Raw genomic sequence first — 24,943 nt, 5'->3', positions numbered from 1 at the left:
CTTGAGCTCATATATTTAAATTATGTTAATTAAGTTTCTAAAGTTTATGTATTGTTCATTTTGTTACAATTTAACTTTAACGGAAAATTCACAACAAGCTTTTATTCTGTATTTATATACATTTTTAAGGTGACAACATTGTAAAAAAACTTTTTAGAATTATTCTTTAAAAGAATACGCAATACAAATGATTTCTTATTCAAATTATTACTCTTACCAGGCCATCAGAGCAGCACTGATTCGCGACATTTACAGTACAAGGGTTTAAGGATATTCAGGATAGATGGAGAAAGTAGCGGATCCACCATTGCAAACAAAGTTTAAAACAAACAGCAAGAAACACGAAAACAGGAATCAACGTTATAGTGACGACGAAAATGCTACACAGCTTTCTGTTCTTGGAAGAAGTGAAAATAAAAAAGACGATGGTGTGTGTACAAATGCTGTCTGTTGCCTTTGTGTAATTGTTTGTAGTGGAGTGTCCTATCTTAACATTTTCACGCGCATGTGCTGTTGTACGCGTACAACCTACTGATGATGAAATGACGCACTGCGATCCAGATCTAACAAGATGGATCTAACAAGAATATCTGAATTGAACATTATTTTAAAAATAACTTTAGTTGACTTGATACCTTATTGGTGACTGTGCAAAGTTACGAGCTTAATTTAATAAAACTTCACAAAGACGGAGCTATCGCTACTGTTTGCTGTTTAACAGCCATCTGCAGTTATCCGGTTAACTTTCCCGTATTAATTGCCAAAACAAAATCCTGTGATTTTGCTTGCTATGCTTCTCAATGAAATATGGTGAAATGTCGCTACATCCAAAAGCCAGAGGGCGCTCTCATGCAGAAACTCAATATGTGCCACAGAAGAACCATACACACGCAGCTCCAGGAAATGTGTAAGCATATTTCTTCAAACATTTACAGGTATTTTCATGATAATAAAGAATATTTATAATGATTACATTTAAGTTTGTAAAAGACTGCACAGGTGAAGTGAAAAAGCAATAAATAAGCAGTAGCCTTAACCCTGCGGTGGCGCATTAAAAAACAATTTTTTTCAATTTGAATAATCATTGCAGATCGAATATTTGACCATTGGTGCACATCCATAGATTAGTTATCACAAAGGTGCTCTCTGTTTATACTTCAAACAGAATTCCTGTTACGCTGCCTATAGAGGCTGTCCGAATGCCTTTCCCAGAGCTGCCTTCATGCCGTCAAAGTCATTGCCTTACGAGGCAGCGAAACAGCAAGTCAATTGCCTTAGTTTTAGTAAGACATTTACTAGCTGTGTCAGGTTTGATTTGGGTTGGAGCTTAACTCTGCAGGACCGGGATTGGGTACCTCTGATCGAAATGTTTTACAAAGTCCCATCCCATATTTACAGAGCCAGAGAGGTAATATGGGCAGTCAGTCTGTAGTGAATCCAAGTTCAAACAAGTGTGCAAAAATGCCACTTGCTTGGATATTTGATGTAAGATAATTGTGACTTAAGTGTCCAAATACATTTTGTATTTCAGAAGAAATTTATTTAGCACATTTAGCATATTTATTTATTTAACACATTTATGCATTTGGCAGATAATTTATCCAAAGCGATCAAACCTGCAACTTTTGTGCTGATAAATGCAATGCTGTATCAGTCCAGCTGTAAACTTTACATATCAGCAGAGCATATTGCTTAGCAAAACACAAAACTCAACATTTATGTAGATAGATTTACGGATATTTTTACTACATTCTGTGAATAAAATATTGAAGACTTGTGTGTGTTTTAGGATTCTGTCTTGTCTGATGGAGCATCTCTACACAGAGAAGATGGTGCAGGACTGTGAGCATCGACTTCTGGAGCTCCAGTACTTCATATCCAGAGATTGGAAGTAATCACTCTAACCTTTGTCATTTGGCCTCATGCTTTTCCATCAATGACCTCGTTTACACGCACCCTCGTAATGTGATTATAATAGGATTTTGGTAATATTGCGATAAAAATAAGTATATAAACACGTCTATCGCATTTGTTTTTGTCATGCACCTTATGTGCGAATTCATTTGAAACTTGACGTTAGGACTTTTTTACTGAACTCTCAAATAACACTACAGCAGAATATAAAACGTTACAGGCATTGAGTCTCATAGGCACAAATTTGTCCGTCAGATGTGCGTACAGACGTTAGGGTTAGGGTTCCACTGGGCATTGTATAAAAGCCAAAAACTAGGCTACTGCAAGTAAAATGTAGTAAGTATATGTTATTTAATAATTACTGTTAATGATGCTAAAGATACATCGACGTGCAAGCTATCAGTATACATTAAAATACATCAAGGCTTTGGCACACGACTGATTTTTTGTGATTTTGTGTTTTTCTCATGTAGACTCGATCCCATCTTGTATCGTAAATGTCAGAGCGATGCATCCAGACTCTGTTACACACCGGCCTGGAATGAAAGCAGCGAGCTGATGCCTCCTGGAGCCGTTTTCTCCTGTCTGTACCGTCACGCTTACCGCACAGAAGAGCAGGGCAGGAGGGTAAAAAAACATACAAATGCATGTTTAGTTTGATGTCACAGATGTTTGATGATGTTCTTGTGGTTCTCTAACCATCACGCTGGGTACCATAATGAAGAACTTCACATTGTAGTCTTGCATAGAGTCATTTTAGGCATTTGATGGCATGAACCTCGTAAACTTAAATGTTCAATTTAGTGACTAGTTCTTTCTCAGAAGCATTCAGATGATACTTTGTAAACAGTTTATTTTCACAGTGAACTGATTTAAAAAAATACTGCATACCTACATCTCTAAAATTGCACAGAAGCCAGTCAAGAGCTGGTGATATGAGTTATGTGTACAATATGAATCTGACCGGATGTTTCCTATTAGCTGTCCATGTGTTTTTGTAAGATACTGAGTACTGGGTATTCATGAAACAGTAACGGCATTATTTCCCTGAATGTTCCCATGTTTACTCAGATGGCTTGCTTTGCTTATATTTGGTCTTAATTTTATTATTCATTTCAATTTTATTTATATAGCACTAAAACCAGAGGACAAGAAAAGTAGCAAAGTACAGCAGTTAAGTTTAAACCGTACTAGTGACTGTAGTAATAATGTAACGTATAGAAGAAAGTTATAAGTTAAGCCAATAATTAATGCTATGGCCCCTTAAAAAAGTGCTATAATTGGGTCCCCAGTGCTTCTATCAACCTAGAAAATGTGAGCAAGATCAACCCAGTAACTTAGTTTTGGTAAACCAGTTCTGCAATTTGCATGTACAAAATAAGTCGTTCAGATTTCCCTGTTTTGTGACGTAGGTAGGGAGTCTAATTACATTAATACCGCCCATTAATCGGCACTATCCAACCATGGCACTGCCATTTAGAGCAGAGAGAAAGAGAAAATAATTGACAGCACAATTGAGTTTTTTAAATTTCAACAAAGCACCTTTATGGCGATCAGTGTTTGCATTTCATCAGCTCATTTGCATTTTGAAGGACACGCTCTAAAAACAGCACATTTTTGTTCGGACTTACAAAGTGGCAATTTTAACATGCTATAATAAATTATCTATATGATATTTTGAGCTAAAACTTCACATATGTACTCTGGGGACACCAAAGACTTATCTTAAAAAAAAATCACATATGACCCCTTTAAAATGTTTACATAAAGGTTAAAGGAAGCGGTTGTTTTGTCACTGGGCAGACTAAGGGGCCAGTCACACCAAAAGGGTTTATGGCAGTTGCAGGCGCCTTTTTTGAATGATATTCTATGGGCAGGGAGCATTTGCGCTCTGTTTATGCGCGCTGAGCGCCTTGCGGTTTTTGCCGCCGGCTGCAGCACACGCCTTTGAAGGAACGTTGGGCGCTTCTCCGCTCTCAGCGTTCCTTCAAAGGCGCGTGCTGCGGCTGGCGGCAAAAAACAGCGCGGCTTGCATAAACAGCGCGCAAATGCTCCCTGCCCATAGAATATCATTCAAAAAAGGCACCTGCAACTGCCATAAACGCTTTTGGTGTGACTGGCCCCTTAGGCCGATCCAGTAGAAAATAATACTACAGTTGAAGTACTATACATTAAAATACTAAATATTATTATTATTATTATTAAATTAATATTATTGTTAAGTTTTCTATTAAATAAAATTAAGAAATTAAAGGGAAGCTGTTGGTGGTCGCTGGGCATCACGATGATGGGAGGCCAGTAGATCAGTGGTGTGATGAGCTTTACGGCAGCAGGAACTGGGTTTGTCTCAGTGTCCTCGCGTTTGAGGACGAGACCGGGAGAGAGAAACAAAATCCTTTTAGCATAGGGGCCGTTTACATATAATGCCAGTGTCATCATACAGTAAATTGTGTTGTCGTTGTTTTAAAACTGATGTGTGCAGCTGACGAGAGACTGTAAGGTGGAGGTTCAGAGAGTTCTTCATCAGAGAGCTTTAGACGTCAAGCTGGATCCTGATCTCCAGAAACGCTGTATGATTGACTTGGGCAAATGGTGCAGTGAGAAGACCGACACTGGACAGGTTTGAGAGACTTGAGGATGAGCTCCTCACTTGTGTGCTTTTTGCATTTCATGAATGATAAATGATTCATTATTTTTTTTTCTTAAGCAGTTGTCTACATGTCAGTTTTATTTGTTTTGCTTTGTTTTAAGGAGCTGGAGTGTCTACAGGATCATCTAGAAGACCTGGTGTCCAAGTGTAGAGATATAGTGGGCAACCTGACCGAACTGGAGTCAGAGGTACATTTCACATTACTGCAAATACAGAAATCCTGGACATAAAAGACATAAAAGAATGGGCTTTCTGTATCATTGCACTTTAGTTTGTTATTCGTCTACAAGCTTAAATTAATTCAGTTCCAATCTCTTAATGCGCATTTCAATTCAGATTGCATTCAAATTAGATTTTTAAGATTTCAGTCTTTGATGTGATAAGAAATTATTTCAGAAATAAAAACGTCTCTTGACTTCAAATTCCAAAACAGTTTGAATATTCAGCATTCAGAATCCGACAACGATGATGTGAAATTGCATAATGAACTGTGATTAGTCTTTATCTAACTTAACTAAATAATATTAGCATTATTTCCTTCAATATCTTCCTTGTTTTGTATTCGCACTTTGTTTGCAGGACATTCAGATTGAAGCTCTTCTGATCCGAGCGTGTGAACCGGTCATTCAGAGCCACTGCCATGTTAGTATTGACCACAGATACTGTTACCATCACATTTATTGGGTTTATTTTCATGATACTGCTAAAATGTGCTTGCTTGAAGTCACTTTGAATAAAACCATCTGTCAAATGCATAAATGTTAATGTTATTCCCAGAATTCCTCACGTCTTTGTGTTATTTTCCTATAGGATGTAGCTGATAATCAGATAGATACAGGGAATCTTCTGGAATGTCTGGTGCAAAACAAACATCAGAGAGAAATGAATGAAAAGTGTGCTGTGGGTGTCACTCATTTCCAGCTGGTGAGCAAATAACACCACTAATTCCCGTATTAGAGGAACTTTATTAATACAAATGGCTTACATTTTAAAGTCCCCCTGTAGTAGATAATTTTGCTGCTTAAAACTAATCTTTGATCATCAAAATGGCATATTTAAAAAAAATTCTGTGAGTAATTTCTTCAAAATAGCTTTAATGTAACGCTACATTCTTGGTGCATTTTTCATGGCTATGCAAACTAGTCTCCGCCTCCAGTCAATCGCACTAGCTCGTAGTACATGATCTGTAGGGCTGGGACGATTCATACTAATAATACCTTTTATTTATTATGGATATGGATATAAATATGCATATAGGCATTTCCTGAACCAAGCTGCATGTGTAAAGGGTAATTTTTCTGCTGCAAATATTGAGTTTCTGCATGAGAGCGCCATCTGGCTTTTGGATGCGGCATTTCACCATAATTCATTGAGAAGCATAGCAAGCAGAATCACACAAATACTCATCGCAGGCCTAATGATCGGTAACTTCTGTAAATTTGCACTTGTTTTGTCCTAACGCATATTAAAAACACCACATAGACATATAAACAACATTACAAGCCTGATTTTCACCACAAGGGGACTTTTTTGATGTGCAATGATTGTAAATACTGTAAAAAAATCAATGTACATTTTTTATAAACTATATCAACCTTATTAAACTGCTAGTTTGGAGTTGTATCCATATGAGCCAGCAGTCTAAATCAGGGGTGGGGAACCCTGGTCCTGGAGGGCCATTGTCCTCCAGAGTTTAGTTCCAACCCTAATTAAACACACCTGAAAAATCTAATTAAAGCCTTCAGGATTACTTGGAAATGAAATTCAGGTGTGTTTGATTAGGGTTGGAACTAAACTCTGCAGGACAGTGGCCCTCCAGGACCCAGGGTTCCCCACTCCTGGTCTAAATGGAAACCATCGATGTGTGGACCAAAATTTTTTGATGTATATATGTTTAATTTTAAGCGTTTCTCTTGATCTACAGGTTCAGATGAAAGACTTCCGCTTCTCCTACAAGTTTAAAATGGCCTGTAAAGAGGACGTGGTAAAACTGTGTCCCAACATTAAGAAAAAGTGAGTTTACAAATGCTGTGACTTCCACAAGAGAAATAACATTTACACAATAACAGGAATTTCTAATAGGTTTTTAGAAGAGAGTTGAACTCTTGAGGGCTGTTGTTAAGATTAAGTCCAATTTTTACGTCCGTGTCGAGTGTACGGCAAAGCCTACCCATATACACCAACCCTACGCTGTAGTCTATGGCATAGCCTCACATGCACCTCTCCAAAAATGTAACACTGTGTTAATGACAAGCACTGTGATTGGTCTGCTAGAATCCTTTTTTCCTGTCAAAAAAATCTGCATACGCATTTGGGCTTGGGACTGTAAAAACATAGATATGGACCAAGTTGAGAAACGATATTTAACAACTTATGTTGCAACAAAAGTCCATCGTTCCATCCAAGACTGCCTACTTTTCTTACTACAGTATATAGTAGGCAAGGTGAATATTATGTCAAAGTATTTAAAAAACATTAGGTGAAAAGTACCTGCATGAACTACTACCTCCGACAAGATTTTGGAGTGTGCATTCAATCTACTATCCTTTGAGTCTGCATGTGCATAAATTAACCTGATACGTGCTTATGTCCATAAGTATAAATCATGCTTTACTTAAAGAAAGATATTTGTACTACGACATGCTGTAAGTTACAAACAGTGTCCTCATATGGCAAAAAAAAATATTTTAAATATATTTCAAAATATACAAAAAATGGCCAAAAAATAGATGTGCTGAAATATATTTTAAAAAATGTTTGCAAAATATATTTTTTTATATTTTTAAAACATTCTTATATATTCTTGTTACATTGGAAGAAAAACTTTGTGTGTTATAAACCTGTAAACATAACAGGCTTACATTTTACATTTAAAATTAAATATAATTTAACAACAAAAATATACTTATAAAATATAAATTTATACATACTTTATCTATTTTATACAAACTTTTATATTTTGCCCAGGAAAATATATTTTTTGCCCTTGGGTTGTAAAATTAGAAATGTATTTGTTGCCCATGAAATGCATTTTGGAATATATGTTAATATATGGAGATTAAAACTTTTTTCAAATTCAAAAATATATTTAATTAAGCTTCACTTTATACAAAATATGTAGCATATATTTAACAGATATTTTTGGCTACAGAAATGTATTTTTTTTTACCGTATAGGTCAGATGTATGTAAATGAGCACTGTAGCTGTTGTCCTGTTTTTGTTGTTTTTTCTTATATGTTGCAGCTTTATACAACATACGTGTTTAAAGCATCATTTGAACCAACTGTGTATGAGCTACATTTAAGTGCATTAGCCTTCCTGGACGGCCTACAAATTAACATTCTTTTGGATTTGTTTGCGCTCTCTCTAAAAATGTCTCTTTTTTTTAATTGTCATAAGACATTTTCCACTTTATCTGCTAATTTCACCCTCCTTATGTCTTATTTTGTGTGTTCACCTCAGGGCAGACGTGGTCATCTGTCTCAGTACCACAGTGAGAAACGACACGTTGCAGGACGTAAAAGATCAACGTGTTTCTCTGAAATGTCGTAAACAGCTGAGGGTGGAAGAGCTGGAGATGGTAAATATAATATTCATGACTCAGGATGATTTCTGTAAGCTGCATGCTGTTAAATCCCTACTAAAAAGACCAGCCTAGAGGGGTTTTAGACACTTTTTAGCTGGTCTTAGCTTGTCAGGCTTTGAGCCCAGCTGACCAACCTAGGTCTTGGCTGGTTTAAGCTGTTCTCCAAGCCTGACAAGCTTAGCTGGTGTTAGCTGGTTTCTTTTTAGTAGGGATACCACAGATAATCAGTTTTACTCTTTAAAGTGCAAAAGTACAAACTGTGAATTTACAGCTCAACGTTTCATACTGCTGTAAAACATGCTTTTCACGCTACATCTCTATTTATTGTAAGTGTGTGACCTGTTTGCTTTTATAGACTAAAGCGTAAATTGAAGTTATTCTCTGTGGTATTTAACGGTCTGCTGCAGGTGCTTTCTGTAAATGTGGAAATTAACTCAGAAAATTTCTTAACTGAAGCATTCCAGATGGGATGAGAAATGTTTGAAGCAGACTAAATGTCAAATCGGATGTTTCTTTGTGTGTCTCTTTAGTCCGAGGACGTTCGACTGGAGCCTGAACTGCATGACGTCTGTAAGAAGGATATCAACAAATTTTGTTCCTCTGTTGCCTATGGAAATGCTCAGGTAAAGACTTTAAAGAGACTGTTAACCTAACTAATCTCCTTTTTTAAACTGCAGGTGTGGATGAACTTGTTAACTCCTTTCCCGCCATTGAGAAGTCTCGTCTGTTAAGAGAAAACACTTTACTGCCAATGACAAGTTTTTACGGCAATCCATATTTCTGCTATCATCCACTGGTGGCGCTCTTAACTAACTTATAAAACACTAAATCATGCAAAAATAGTACATTTTTTGTTTGTTTAATAGCAGAGGGTCTGTTCTTTCATTTAATATTTTGTATGATTATATATTTCAAGTAGAACATTTTCTGGAAGACATTAAACTTTTGTGAAAATCATAAAAAATGCTGGCGCTGCCTGGCAACTTTTAAAAAACAATGCTGGCAGGGAAAGAGTTAAAGGCGTAACTTCACACAAAGCCCAATTCTTCTTAGTTAATAGATCTACAATGTACATCAAACAAATGACAAACTAAGCCAACCTCCTAACGACTCAGACTAGGGATGACTTTATTTTTGTTACTATGGCATAGTTATAGCACAACTGTTGTGCATTGCGATTGCAGCGCAATGCTCATGGGTTCAATCTCCAGGGAGCATGCATACTAATAAAACTGTAATAATGTAAAGATCCAATGCACTGTACGCCTCTTTGGATTAGAGTGCCAAATGCATAAATGTAAATGCAGACATTGAATACCAATTTTGTTTGGCAAAGCAGTAGTTTGTCTTGAACCTTGTCTGCTAGTGTAAATGTCCTTCCGTTACTCGTTCTTTACTCCTCAACCCTTCTTTAATCTCAGGTCATTGAGTGCCTCAAGGAGAACAAGAAGCAGCTTTCTCAGATTTGTCATCAGAAGATCTTTAAGCTTCAAGAAACAGAAATGATGGACCCCGAACTGGACTATCAGCTCATGCGAGTGTGCAAGCAGATGATTAAGGTGAGACGGTCGGGCATTTTAAAGTCGATGAAGTGAATTTCTGTTCAAACGTTTCTCTTGTTACAGTTATTATAAAAGCATAAACTAAAGGTCAGAAAAGAGATGTTAAATATTGATAATACTTCATTCATCTTTATGGAAATGATAGGTCAAGTTGAGTGCTTTGCGTTGTGGGACTACAGTATTTCATGGGATGTGCTAAAGTAGTGTAGTTTTCTTTATATGCTTATTTGTTTTTATGTTAGCGTTTTTGCACAGAGTCTGATGCCAAGAACATGCTGCAGTGTCTGAAACAGAATAAGAACAGTGAACTGATGGATCCAAAGTGTAAACAGATGATTACTAAGAGACAGATCACTCAAAACACAGGTACCCAGTACACACACCTGTGGGACCCCCTCATTTTCTCCTGACAGGTTCATTTAAAAGTTTGTCAAGCCGTTTCATTTGAAACTTAATTTCTCTGTCTTATCATCTTTTGCCTTGTTGATCTGAAATCAGACTTTTTCATTGGAATATTCTGTTATTTGCTTTTATAACATTCAAGTGTTTTCTGTGTTTTTTGTGTATTCAGACTACAGATTGAACCCTGTGTTAAGGAAGGCTTGCAAGGCAGACATCCCCAAGTTCTGTCAGAACATTCTCAACAAAGCCAGTGATGCTAACGAACTAGAAGGTCAAGTCATATCCTGCCTAAAACTCAAGTATGCAGACCAGGTATGTGTATCACTGAATATAAGCACCACATATATACATACTATTTGCAAAGAAATGCGTGCACTGGCCTTGCTGTGCAAAATACAGGGAATACTTTTTATTAGCATGCACATTGGGGTGTTCAGGAATAATCTGTCAACTGAGATCATGTAATGGGTTAAAAACTAATGCATATGGTCATCTTTTCCAGCGATTGTCTTCAGACTGTGAAGACCAGATCAGAGTTATACTTCAGGAGTCTGCTCTCGACTATCGGCTGGATCCACAGATGCAGGCTCACTGTGGCAATGAAGTGAGTAATGACATGGGCTCCGTTCCAAATCCATGTCAACTGTCGAAAAGCAGGTCACATTTTTAACAAGTCTCAGTATTTGGTGACTTAAAAAGGTCTTATAAATGTATTAATATCTTTGCATTAGACAGTCCCTCCAGAAAAACGCGATTATGCGATCGCATGATTCAACGCATAGTCAGCCAAAGTCCACATATTTATGCGGGGGCCGCATTTTTTCAAATACCGTACACTTTCGCTGCATAAATTGCAGATTTCCGTGCACAAAATATGCAGGGTTTGCACAATTTTATAATCCCTGCATTTTCGTAGCAAAAATCACATATATGTTAGCAGAAAGTTGAAAAATGTTGTATTTACTTCACACAAATTGCCATTGGAACATTATGAAGTGACGTGATTATGTGACGTGAACATCGTTGAGAAGCTGCAAACGTTTTTGCAAGTTTACCCATTTTTTGCAAGTTCCTGCAATTTCATTGCATAAAATTGCATAACTATCCCGCCTATTCCAACGCATTTTTTAAGGAAACGTGCTGCAAGATCAAGGATATTTGCCCGCAACAATCACAAAAAAACTCTGAAAGGACTGATTAGATAACAGACAATCAAAGCAAGCAGTATCTGCTCAGTTGAGGCTAGTGCTTTAACTTATCCCTACATGTCCTAGTAAAGTAATCACATGTAGTTCCACTAATATTTGACCAACAAAAAGTGTCCACATACTTGGTATAAAACAAAAGATTGTTAAAAATCACAACAAAACATTTACTATGAAATGCATGGCTTGAAGTGTTTGTTTTTTTTGTGCAATCTTTCTTACATTTCTTGGGGCCAATACCAATTTAACAAACTACTATTGGCCAATTCTGATGCCAAAATATCCTTTAAATCTTGCTTTAAATTATCAAAGTTAAAAATCACATGTATGCATGATTTGATCTTGTTTTGGCCAGTATTGTAGTTTTGATTATGCAACAGACATCGAAAATTTTTATGGCTTTACACAGTTAAAGGAATAGTCTACTCATTTTCAATATTAAAATATGTTATTACCTTAACTAAGAACTGTTGTATCATCCCTCTATCATCTGTGTGTGTGCACGTAAGCGCTGGAGCGCGCTGCGACGCTACGATAGCATTTAGCTTAGCCCCATTCATTCAATGGTACCACTCAGAGATAAAGTTAGAAGTGACTAAACACATCAACGTTTTTCCTATTTAAGACGAGTAGTTATACGAGCAAGTTTGGTGGTACAAAATAAAACATAGCGCTTTTCTAAGCGGATTTAAAAGAGTAACTATATTTTATGGCGTAATAGCACTTTTGGGAGTACTTCGACTCGCCTGAAAAGTCCGCTCTCCTTCTCACCCTCATAATGGGAGAGGGAGGGTGTTACTGCGCCGTGCACACACACAGATGATAGAGGGATGATTCAACAGTTCTTAGTTAAGGTAAAAACATATTTTAATATTGAAAATGAGTAGACTATTCCTTTAATAAACTATGAGATTGTTATATGAGCCTTTATCATGCTATAGCCGATATACATCTATATATTTGAAGGTGCTGGGTGTAGATTTTAGCGACATCTAGTGGCGAGATTGTGAATTGCAACAATAAGTGAAGTTTCAGTGTTTGTAATGTCATCAGAGACCATCCTTTGACGCAGTCTTATAAACAAAGCCATTTATTTTCAGCCTCTATGAGCCATAAGCTTTTTGGGAGCAGTTGGTTTGAATGGGACATTTGCCAGCACAATACAGCCTGCGTATGTGTGTGCGTTTGTCTCCGTTAGATCACGCGGCTGTGTGCCGAAGAAGCCACGGCTCAGGAACAGACGGGTCAGGTGGAGGAATGTTTGAAGAACAACCTCCTGAAGATTAAACAGGAGGAGTGCAAGACGGTACAGGACACACATCCTCAAACACTCTTCATCACTACACACCGCTGCCCTTTGCTTTCCTTTCATCCGTATCTGTTGCTATGGAAACACTATTTTCAACCGGCATCTACTTTTATTTGATGCTTATTTGAGATTCCCAACTAAATACCCAAGAGAAATGAATCGTACTTAACATAAAGATGCACGCCATTACTGTATCAAAGCATTCAGAGGTGGATTAGACACAATTAAAAAGTATGTATTAGGGTTGGGTTAAATCTGGCAACTTGCCACACTCAAAAAAAAATATTAATACCTCAAAGGTACATATTGGTACTGTATGCATATATATAAATATTATGTATTATGAACTTTTTAAAGGGTACTGTCCCAGTGACAGCTTTTATTTAACCATAAACTGAAGTTAGGATAATGAACTGTAAATCTGTATAAATATTGGTGCTCTGACTGGTTACATTTACATTTATGCATTTGGCAGACTCTTTTTTTTTTTTTTTTAGTACATATGGTCCTTGGATCGACCTTTTGTGCTGCATTGATTTGTCTCGATTTAATCAGCTTTTAATGTTGTTTTTGTGTTAACTGTGCTGCACGTCTGCTGTTCAATATCTCCAATGATTTTACTCTTGAGACTTATTAGGTTTGACGTCAGCATATCTCCTCTGTTGATTTCAATCGTTTCTCGTTGTTTAGGAGGTGTTAAACATGCTTAAAGAAAGTAAAGCGGATATATTTGTGGATCCTGTGCTGCACACTGCCTGTGCGCTGGATTTAAAACATCACTGCGCAGCCATCACACCTGGAAGAGGCAGACGTGAGTGCAGTTTTAAAGTAGACATTTCACAAGACTTTTTTAAGATGTAAAATAAATCTTTGGTGGCCCCAGAGTACATATGTGAAGTTTTAGCTCAAAATGCCATATAGATAATTTATTATAGCATGTTAAAATTGACAATTTGTAGGTGTGAGCTGATCTGCTGTGGTTGGATAGTACAGATTAAGGGGCGGTATTATCCCCTTCTGACATCACAAGGGGAGCCAAATTTTAATGAGCTATTTTTTCACATGCTTGGAGTGAATAGTTTACCAAAACTAAGTTACTGGGTCGATTTTTTTTCACATTTTCTATGTAAGGGATAATGTAGAGGCAGCCGGTAGTTATCGGGAAATAAGCCCCGACAGTGTGATCAGACTCTTGTATCACACTGAAGGGGTTTATTTCCCGATAACTACCGGCTGCCTCTACATTATCCCGCTTATTACACGGCTACTTGTCACATAAGAAAAAAAACCGGACATGAATATGAATTTGAAACATTTTATTGGCATATTTGTTTTAAATGAACATTTTTATCCTTCCGCGAAACTTTGCACAGATGCATAAAATGATCGTAATACCTTATTAAGATCCTCTGCTTCATACTTGTCTGTCTCCATTTTTTTCTCTTTAACCAGTCTTTGAGAAGTTTTAATGCCCATTCTGTATTTTTTTGTGTGTTGGCTTCGTAACTGTCATGCTCTATTTTGTCAAGTTCAGTCTCAGTAAGCTGTCTGTGTCTTGTCGTGGTTGTCCAGTGTTTGTCACAAGATGGCGCCAAACAGTAATCTTTATTGATCTTTATTGGCGCGGAGCGATTTTACTCGTGCAAGTAGTTCCGGCTATGCGTTATTACCCGGCGCGGTTATTATTTGAAAAGAACGAACCTGCTAATGTCTCAACTGACCAATCAGAATCAAGCATTCCAGAGAGCCGTGTAATAAGTTAATAGAAGCATTGGGGACCCAATTATAGCACTTAAACATGGAAAAAGTCTGATTTTCATGATATGTCCCCTTTTTTATCAAGTCTTGCCCTACATTATTTCTCTCTGAATATTCACTTGCATTCATATGATTGGTGTGTGTTTGTTTTCTGACTTCAAATGTTTGGGATTCTTTCCCAGAAATGTCCTGTTTAATGGAAGCTCTGCAGGACAAGCAGGTGCGTTTACAGCCCGACTGTAAGAAAAGATTACAGGATCGCATAGACATGTGGAGCTACGCGGCTAAGGTTTGCACATCTGCATACACAAATATATTTACCTAACTATTATTGACTGTTCAAATCAAATATGACTTAGTGAAAGGATTCTTCTTCTTCTGGAGACTCATTGGATTATACAGCATTTACTCTACGAGCAACATTCATGTTTTAATTGGGCACATCCATGTAATGAAATGCTTGGTGCAACTAAACTGCAAATCATTTACTGGCCACTAGAGGCCCCAAAAAGGAGTCAATTCCCATAGACCCCCATTTTAATAGACCCCCATTGTATAGTTAATTTTTCCGTTTGTGACATCTGTGAAGGGGTGAATTGTTTTGTAATTCTTTCAATTGAAATTTTATTAAAGGGATAGTTCACACTAAAACGAAAATTCATCACCATTCGTGGACCCCATTTACTAACATAATAGGAAAAAAGAATACCATGGAAGTAAATGGGGTCCATGAACAGTTTGGTTACTAACATTTCTTCAAAATATCTTCCTTTGTGGTCATCACAACAAAGAATTTTATACAGGTTTGTAACAACATGAGAGTGATTGAATAATGAAAGAATTTTCATTTTTGGGTGAACTATCCCTTTAAGCCTTAATGTTATGCATAATTAAGGGCGTGGCCACTTGAGTGACGGGTGAATTGCCACTGCTGTCACTAGAATCGAGTTAGGCGGGCGTGGTTTCAGCAACCTTAGCTTCACCCACATCCTGCCTCTAACCATTTTTGGTTATTCGCGAGTGATGCATGGTGATGCGCAGCCAAGATAGCGACGGCAGGCATCGCCGCCTTTAGCCTTCACAAAACCTATGGGTGACACCATTGACACTACGTCTTTTTTTACAGTCTATGGTTTTAACACACCAGTTTACAATAAGCAGTTGTACAGATTATAAATATGGAGAATAATAAATAAATAAATAAATAAATAAATAAATATACATATATATAAGGAGTGTCAAATGATTGAATTTAGGAATTATGAATTTATGATATGACTTTAACAAAAATGTTATTCATGTTATTTAATAATGTTACTATAAAATAATTACACCCAGTGCACACACATAAATAATTCCAAAAAACTTTTACTTTGTATGCGATTAATCAGTATTTGTGTGAAATCAAATAAGCAGTTTAAAACAGTTCATAATGGTATGTGCGTGATGACAGTACCTGTTTGACTGGCAGTACTGTATATAAAAGTGATAAAGTGCAATTGTATAGTAGGGGAGAACTGCGGCGAAAGTTACACAGGACGAAAGTAACAAAGTGATTTTCTCAGAGCTCTGACTACATTTGTATTTAAAACTATGACAGCATCTTAGCACACAACCCTTGACAGAGCTGACAAATAAAACATTATCTCGGCACCGTTTTGCTTGTGTAGGTCCAGAAAGCCATGAGTAAATTCCTAAAGCGGTAATTTTGTTCTATAACGCGTTGGTTTTTCTGATTTTATGTGTTACAGTACTGATCAATCTACAGGTTATTTAGTGCTCTAACACTTTTTTTTCAAAATAAAAGTAAATCAGGTTTAAATGTCAGGAGTTCCTGCCGGGATGAAAGTAACACTTGTTAGTTTTGTCCTGCTGCTTATACTGTTACATTATTTTAAACATTTATATTGTTCTAATTTGATTAAAAATATTTGAAAAAAATGAAATTTAAAATGAAAACATACTTTCATAATTTTTTGCAAAGATAAACGACAAAATATGTTTGCAGTTACATATTAACAAGGTCATAGTTGTGTATATTTAATAAAAACAAGTGTAACACAAACATCTATCTTGTTCTAAGTAACAATGCGCTACTTATGTTCAAAGTGAAATTATACTGACGTCATTTTATATTTGTTCAAAATTTCACCTGGTATTGATAGACAACACTTGTGAGTGCAGCAAAAATATATCTCTGTCTAAAACATTATCTTTTAAAATTACGTTTTTCTAAAAAAATATACTTTTGCTCCTGCTCCCCCCTAATGCTGTCCGATTAGGGCTGGGTATTGACAAGGGCCTCACGGTACGATACATGTCACGGTACATGTGTCATGATACAATGTATCACGATACAATACAATACGTTGCTTGTTGCGATACATTGCAATACTTTTTCTTTTTTGAAAAGTTTAGTTTAGTTTTTTTTTTTTTAAGCAAAAGTGCTTCCACACGTCAGCTTTGAAAGCTGCAGGTGTTTTTAATTTTTCTGCCATTTTCTCACTTTCACTAACTTCTGAGACATTGGCCGAATGGCCGTAAATGACAGACAACTGGACAGGGACAACTACAGCACCGGCGGAGGCCGTTTGCCGCACACAGAAGGATTTTATGGGGTTTAAAAAAAAACAGTTTTTATTAAAATCACATATATTTTCTTTTAATTGATACTTTAAATTCATGTATCTTTTTTTTTTGTGTGTGTCTCTTATTTCTACATACTCATTTCTCATTTCTATGTAAAGCACTTTGAATGACCTTTGTTTATGAAATGTGCTATACAAATAAACTTGCCTTGCCTTGCCTATATCCCCAAACTAAAATAATGCTTTACTAAAATGTCTCACGTAAACTAAGTCATTTGCTTTCACCTGCTTGCACTTCATCAGTTATTGTGTTTTTCCAGGTGGCACCAGCTGACGGTTTCTCAGATTTGGCTCTCCAAGTGATGACATCACCCTCAAAGAATTACATCCTGTTCATGATCACGCTGTCTGTGTCCGTCCTCTTCCTCGTGGGTCTTCTGTGTGGCCGTATCACCAAGCGTGTGACCAGAGAGCTGAAGGACAGGTAAAGTGAGGAGGATTCTCATCCCGTCCTGCCTGTTTCACGTTAAAACTTGTTAAGACTTTGGGGAACTGTCGGTGGACGTTCTGTGGACTGATGCCATGTTTAATCCAGACTTCTGTACGCTCCACAGACAAGATGAAGATGTTTTTTTGGACATTATGCCTTGATTTATGTCTTGTCCTTTTACTGAAAGTGGCAGCCTTACTACTTGACTGTACTCATATGGTCATGTGTCAATGCAGTATTTTTAGTCTGTTTTTTTACGTTCTTTGAGATTGGGTGATTGTAGATACATTAAGTGGCTTAATTTAAAGTTCAGAAGCCATCTGTTTGGTGGAGCGTAACTATAATTTTTTGCGTTTGTATTCTTTAAATCAAGGTTGAGTTTTAGGTGATTGTGGGTAGTTGTGTTATAATATGGGGCAGTAAGATTTTTTTTCTGAAATTATGAAAAGCTCAGCGGATGATTGTTTTAAATATCTCCAATGGTCCTGACATGTAGATAGTGAAAATGAGAAAAAAAATTGATATCTTACTGGGTTAAATCTTACAAAAACATGTCCAGGTCAAAGTAATATAATAAAATCAGTGTAGTTTAAATATATACTTCAGTTTTTCACACTACATTAATGGGAATGAGGGGTTTTATCCACTGTATTATGGCAGGGCAATAACCACAATAGACATTGAGGGGGATGTGTCCCCCCCAATAATCTTATATTTTTGTGCCTTTATTTAGACAGAATAGTGGAGACAAGTCAGGAAAGTGTTGGGTGGAGATAGGAGAGCAGGATTGGCAAAGGACCGGGAATTGAACTCGTGTCGTGTTGATATTTTTAATATACATACATATAGCCCTAAATGTTTTGGTCCCCCCAATGTTCAAGATGTGGTTACAGCCTTGTATTACAGTATTCAAATTGTGAAGGAAATGTGGTGTTATTATGAAAATAATGTCATAATGGATACAGTATTAATAACACCAGTGGCCTTAGCTTTAATTTAGAAAATATTTATTTTTATTTCTTTTATTTTGGTGGGGAGGTGAAATATGACCCAGACATGTTTTTTTGTAAGGTTCACTTTTTCAAATGTTTGGTACAGCCTGTTTACACCTTTTAGATGCATAAGACGATTATATGAACATTTTAGATGGTTTTATTGCCCACACTGCAAAAAAATTACTTTCTTACTTAGTATTTTTGTCTTGTTTTGAGTAGAAATATCTAAAAATTCTTCAATCAAGATGTATTTTCTTGATGAGCAAAAAGACTTAAGAAAATAAGTCTAGTTTTTAGACAAAACATATCAAATTTAAGCGAATTTGTGCTTAAAACAAGCAAAAAATCTGCCAATGGGGTAAGCAAATTTTTCTAGAATTTAGTGTTTAAGAAAAATGTTCAAGATTTTTTTGCTTACCCCATTGGCCTTTTTTTTGTTTTGCTTGTTTTATTCACAAAATCACTTAAATTTGATATTGTTGGTCTAAAAACTAGACTTATTTTCTTGGGTTGTTTTGCTGATCAAGAAAAACCCTCTTGATTGAAGAATTTTTAGATTTTTTTTACTGAAAACAAGACAAAAATACTAAGGGCTCTATCTTACACCCGGCGCAATGCAGCGCAATGCGCGACGCAAGTGTCTTTCGCTAGTTTCCACCCTAATTTTCACGTTTAGCGCCATGTTGTTTAAATAGCAAATGCATTTGCGCCCCCTTTTGCGCCCATGGGCGTTCTGGTCTAAAAACGAGGTGTGTTCAGGCGCATTGTTGGCGCGTTGCTATTTTGAGGCAACTAAAATAGACTACGCCATTGACCAACAAAAACCTGGTCTAAAGTCTAAAGTCAATGGCGCAATGTGTTTTATGTTATTTAAAGAGCGCATTAGTAAAATGCGCCTATACACGGGAGGACAACGCGGGTTTGCTTATCACAAGGTACATGAATGCGCAGCAACACAAAAATGCATTTAAATATGAAAGATTAAAGGATTGAATATAAAAGATTATAAAGAGTCTCTTGGACATAAATGAGGACTAATTATGAGACGTTAGAAGGCGCAAAGAGCTGCTTCTGCAGCCTGGTAAGTAAATAAATGCTTTGCTTTGAACAAATGCGTCTGTTTTTAAAAAAAATTTTAATGCTACCTCACGGATTTATTGTATATGATGACTCTGTAACTGTGGATATGGTGAGATGAGAAACATTTTTAAGTAATGCTTAAAAAACTCTTTGCTAAAAAAACCGCTGTCCAAAGTGCTGAAACGTGAGGGGAGCCGTTTGTAAATTCTTTATCTCCTGTTTGTTACAAATAAAGTATTTTTAGAGTACAAACCTTATCTTACATACTTGTAAATTATTTTTTGATGATATTGGATAGCCATACATTTAAAGCAATTACAAGCCTGCTTTTTACTTCCATGACTAAAAGAAAACGGGTTTTAAAGGTTTTAATAAAAAAATAACAATTTCAATACAAGTGAAAAACAACACAATTATTTAACATTAATCTTAAACTAGGGATCTTCTTCCTCCGCTTAGTTTTTCAGTTTACAAAGTCCGTTATCTAAATAGGGATTAGACATAGCGCCAGCGCAACTTGCTTTTAAAGGGGATGAGAGCTAAGTCTCTCATTGGTTTACTGCACGTTACGCCCAAAATACTCCCATTACAATAGGACCTACCCTTTTCGACCATGCGCTCGGCGCAAAAACCATTTTTCCCGTCGTTAAATTAGCAAAAGTGGATTCGGACACGCCCATTTAGACGTTCCGCTGTGCGCTTTAGACAATGCGCTTAGATCGTTAAAATAGGGCCCTAAGAATTTTTTTCTTGAAAATAATTTTTTGCATTGCACACTGCAAAAAAATGACTTTCTTACTTAGTATTTTGTCTTGTTTTCAGTACAAATATCTAAAAATTCTTCAATCAAGATGTATTTTCTTGATGAGCAAAATGACTTAAGAAAATAAGTATCAAATTTAAGCGAATTTGTGCTTAATTAAAACAACCAAAAAAATCTGCTAATGGAATAAGACATGTTTTGCTGAATTTTTCTTGTATGAAGTAAATTAAAGAAAAAATTTGTATTCCATTGGCAGATTTTTTTTTTGCTTGTTTTAAGCACAAATTCACTTAAAATAGACTTATTTCCTTAGGTCATTTGCTTATATCTTAAAATTCTTAAATCAAGATGTATTTACCATTTTCTTGATATCTACAGAAAACAAGACAAAAATACTAACAAAGAAAGTCATTTTTTTCCAGTGCATGGCCAGGCTTCCTTTGGACCAACTGTGTAAGAGATTAAAATCTTACTTTGTATGTTAAGAGGACGATTGCACTTTTTGATTTTTGGTTTGATCTTTGGCTTAAGCCTTATTTATTGTTTACAACCCTAATTGTGCTGAGCTTGCTTTCATATTTGTGTGTAGACAAGACATGCATATATTTTAGAACTTATTTAATGTTCACATTTTTGCCTTTTTTTCTTTTCTGTCATACCAGTGACCAGAAGTCCCCAAAAAGTCTGTAGTATGAATCCCACCGGTCATCTCTAGTGTGAAAAGAAATGGTGTATTGGTGCATTTACTCTTGAAGTTAATAATACAACAGCTGTGATGTTTATGTGCATCTGGTGAGGCATCAATGACACAAAGGTTTTTGCATGCTTTTTTATTCAATAAGAGGTCTTTCTTTATTGCCTTTATAAGCATTATATGCTGTGGATGCAAAGGTAACCAGATGAGTCTCATGACAACATGCACAGGCCACTACATGATTAAAAGAAGAAAAGAAAATCTTTTGCAATCTTTTAAGATATTATGCATTGTGGCCTTACTTTCATAATTCTCATCACTGTAATGCTCTGTAATGTCATTTTTTTAGTATCATTTAACTTTTTAGTCTTTGGTTAACGCTACTAAATTCTTAACTTGAACTAGTTTAAACTAGCAGTACAGTAATACTGTAATTGTGTACCATACTTCATTTTATCGATTACAGGAATGAGATTTGGAAGGTGAATGAGCTTCCCACCTTTCAGAAAAATAGATTTTCGTTCAGCAAAATTTCATTTCTTACCAGGATGTGACCTGACATTCAGCATGCCACTGTATATTAACAGTTTGTTTAAACAGGAGCTGAATGACTATTTCTCTTATCTAATCTGTCCTACACATCTGTTTATCGTCTCTCTGGCAGAGAGTTGTAAAGCTGTATAAAACCTGTTTGCCCGCTATACTTGTAATAACAGCATTTGGGAAGAGATTTGTACATTTTAATATTTTCCTAGACTTGAACAAAGAGAGATGTGGGCTTAAGAGACCTCTGAGCATTGATCGTATTAATGTGATTGTGTAAATTAAAGAGCTAATGTGCAAACTACAGACCACGTCCAAGCTTTCTGGTTTATACTTGGACGGTAAAATTGACTGATCGTACGATCATGTTTGACTATATATTGTAGATAAGGAAATGTTGATTTAATTCCAGATATATTTTATGTTTTGAGGTTTTTGTTTTATGCTTTACCTTCATGACAACAGGTTTTTATTTATTGTTGGTAGATTTTGTATAGTTGGGTCATCTGTCACTTACTTCTTTACCACTTTAGTCGTCCAAATCCTCCACTAGTGTGTACGATCAAGTGCCATGAAAAACTGCTTAAATGATTGGTTAGTTGTTTTGAATATGCCAGAGAGTTTAGGTTTATAAAAAAAGGGCAGTGAAATGTTTTTCTTTGTAACATTTGAAATCATCTGTTAAAACCAAAAACAAAAGGAAAACCACTAACATCACTCGTAAAATTCCTCACAGGACGTAGTGATGAACAGTCATAAGTGCAGAGCCAAAGATGATCCTGCTTTGTTTTAATGACCCAACAAATTCATTCTGGCCCCAACCTCGACAAAAAGATTTCATGCAAATTAACTTAACATTGTAAATTCGTATGCCTGTAATATTTGATCAGTTTTTTTTTCATTCTGCCATGTTATATTGTTATGATGACAAATCAAACTTTAGTTGTTTTCTCTAATTCTGTACAGATTATGAATGAGTTTAATAAAACTTGGATTTCTTAACCCTTTCTTCTTCTTCTGTGGTTTGGTTTCATTTACATCCAAAAACATGGCTAGTGATACAGTATGCAGTTTTTTCTAATACTGAGCAAAAACAACTAAAGTGACAAGCGTTTCTCAATGCAAACATTATATGAAAAGCATTGTCATTAACAAAGAGTTTTATAATATATCATGGCCAATAAGGACAGACACTCCAGTCAAACATACTGCATACTGTTCGATGTTCAAAGGTTTTAATTTAACACATCACTAAATTTCAAAGCAGCAGTTGACAAAAGAAACTAATTTTAGCCCATTTGTCAGCATATATTTTTTACAAAAGAAGTTAAACAAAATCACCTTGTTTTTATAAGTTATGCCAACTTGTCATATGTCAAAAATTTAAAAGTTGGTAGAATTGACTTCCAAAACCAAGTTGTTTTAACTTCATGCTGGATTTTTTTTACAGGGACATGTGGCCCTTTTTCAACAAAAATGTTTGAGCTGTCTTTGACGTATCTTAACATATATCAGTGCCAATTTTTTGTCTCAAGATGCACAGCAGTATTGTTTTTGTAAGGTTTGTTTGTAAAAAAAAAAATGTCTTAATATAACTAATATAAGTCCTGGATGCATCTTAGCACTGTCCGGGAAACTGCCCCAAAGAGTTAATAAAATAAAATAAGTCTTGTATCCATTTTATATTCGGTGTAACTGTTACTTAATCCAATAAACAGAAAAAATATGTTACTTGTATTTTATTTATTAACCTCTGATAATGATTTAAAGAAAGGAATTAGGTAATGTGTTTGTCTTATTTCATGTTGGTGATTAAAATTTAGGTTAAAATGTTTTACATTCATAAGGAATGTGTTATGTATATTTCAAAAACACAATCACTTTGATTTATTATTATTAAAACGTATAAACCTAGACCACATAAACAGTATAGGAATCATATTTATGTAATAATAATTTGATCTGCCTTTGCAAATTTTGGTCCCTCGAAAATTGGGTCGTGTGTTTAAAATTGGCGTAATATGATGTGTTTTTATTTTTTATTTTGAGAGAAATAATTTGGAAAGTAATGAACAATATATTATACAGTTATTTATTGTGTTACGAAAGTACCACACAAAACACAATGGGCCCCCAAAGTACCCCTTTGGAAGAGGAAAAACAAAAAAGCTCTGGAAATATGTAATATTTTAAAAAGTACTTTTTTCCACTCTTTTTCTTTCTTTTCTGGTAACACACTGTATGTGATAAATACCTTTTTGTTCATGTGGCATTGAGCAAAATATGATTTTTGTATTTGATGTCGGTTATTTAATAAAAATAAAACATTTTGGTCCATCTGTGCCTCCATTCACACCTTTCCAAACCATGTGCATGTGACGCCTTTACTGCCACCCTGTGGCGTCCCAACTGAAGTGATTTTGCTCACGAGTAATAATGTGGGGAAAGTTTGTGACAGCCCAACAGGCAAAGTAGATAAATGAAATCTATCTTAGATGGCTTTGATATAAATAACTAGTGCACAGAGATAAAAATCTAATATAAAAAAATCGGGGAAAAGTGGATATAATGCTATAAACAGAAATCACTGATAGAGGGCAGCAACGTGCAATAATGTAATAGTTTACATCTGTGGTGCGTGTCACGTTTTTAAACTACAAAATATTTTAATAAAACAACGTTTAAAGCAGTTTCCTCCATCATTTCTGCTGAAAAACGATTGACAGCCATGGAGAGCTTCTGATTGGCTAAAAAGGGTTTTAGGCGCGTGCAGGTTGCTCGTGTGGAGGGAGGTGATTGTGGGACAGGCGTGGTTTCTAAAGACCTGCTTAGGTCCTTTCCTTTACTTTTCCAAAATAAATAAGCAGATGATTCCTCGAAGTTCACATAAAAGTTTTATTCTGCACAATTAAATGGTGTCCGTTTACCACAAACGAGATATTAAAGTGCAATTTCTTCTGCGTTTCCTGCTTCTCCAAATGGTGAAGAGCAGCGCTTCCGGTCACTGTATGTGTGTTTGTGTAAACAACAAGATGATGAAACATTAAGTCAACAAATTTTAAAAGCCCACAAGGCAAGCTTTTTAATAATAAAGATCTGAATATAGACATACTCATCTTGACATGGAATATAGCACACCTGTATGGAGTATACGAACTTTTTGGAGGTCAGAATCCCTCGTCTTCCTCATTGAGTGTCACAGAAGACATGAATTCATACAGTTTTGGTAAATGGTAAGTAAATTATAACATATTTTTTTACTACGTATAACCTATTAATATTTTGTATTAAAATAAGCAGTATGGATGTGTTTTATTTATTTTATGCATTAGTATATATGTATACTAATAGTGTATATATATATTATATAGTATATAATATATATATGCAGTATACTTTGTTC

The 24,943-nt window shown here is 35.8% G+C and overlaps 1 protein-coding gene across 1 annotated transcript in view; it reads left to right on the top strand.

Moving 5' to 3' along the window:
* Window positions 1-22,547, top strand: part of glg1b (golgi glycoprotein 1b) — a 46,878-nt gene extending 24,331 nt beyond the window's left edge. The window contains exons 10-27 of the mRNA XM_065257871.2: window positions 1,790-1,891; window positions 2,388-2,541; window positions 4,397-4,534; window positions 4,666-4,752; window positions 5,144-5,206; window positions 5,375-5,488; window positions 6,489-6,577; window positions 8,028-8,145; window positions 8,682-8,774; window positions 9,573-9,710; window positions 9,956-10,079; window positions 10,285-10,427; window positions 10,618-10,719; window positions 12,519-12,626; window positions 13,320-13,440; window positions 14,570-14,676; window positions 17,296-17,459; window positions 20,966-22,547. Coding sequence (XP_065113943.1) covers window positions 1,790-1,891; window positions 2,388-2,541; window positions 4,397-4,534; window positions 4,666-4,752; window positions 5,144-5,206; window positions 5,375-5,488; window positions 6,489-6,577; window positions 8,028-8,145; window positions 8,682-8,774; window positions 9,573-9,710; window positions 9,956-10,079; window positions 10,285-10,427; window positions 10,618-10,719; window positions 12,519-12,626; window positions 13,320-13,440; window positions 14,570-14,676; window positions 17,296-17,459; window positions 20,966-20,993 — 1,993 coding nt within the window. The 3' untranslated portion in view covers window positions 20,994-22,547. The remainder of the gene's footprint in view (window positions 1-1,789; window positions 1,892-2,387; window positions 2,542-4,396; window positions 4,535-4,665; window positions 4,753-5,143; window positions 5,207-5,374; window positions 5,489-6,488; window positions 6,578-8,027; window positions 8,146-8,681; window positions 8,775-9,572; window positions 9,711-9,955; window positions 10,080-10,284; window positions 10,428-10,617; window positions 10,720-12,518; window positions 12,627-13,319; window positions 13,441-14,569; window positions 14,677-17,295; window positions 17,460-20,965) is intronic.
* Window positions 22,548-24,943: the final 2,396 nt, after the last annotated feature.

Source organism: Paramisgurnus dabryanus, chromosome 9 (assembly GCF_030506205.2).
Source record: "Paramisgurnus dabryanus chromosome 9, PD_genome_1.1, whole genome shotgun sequence".
NCBI classification, from domain to species: Eukaryota; Metazoa; Chordata; class Actinopteri; order Cypriniformes; family Cobitidae; genus Paramisgurnus; species Paramisgurnus dabryanus.
The sequence above is the reverse complement of the archived record's forward strand: the minus strand, read 5'-3'. Positions and strand labels throughout refer to the sequence as shown.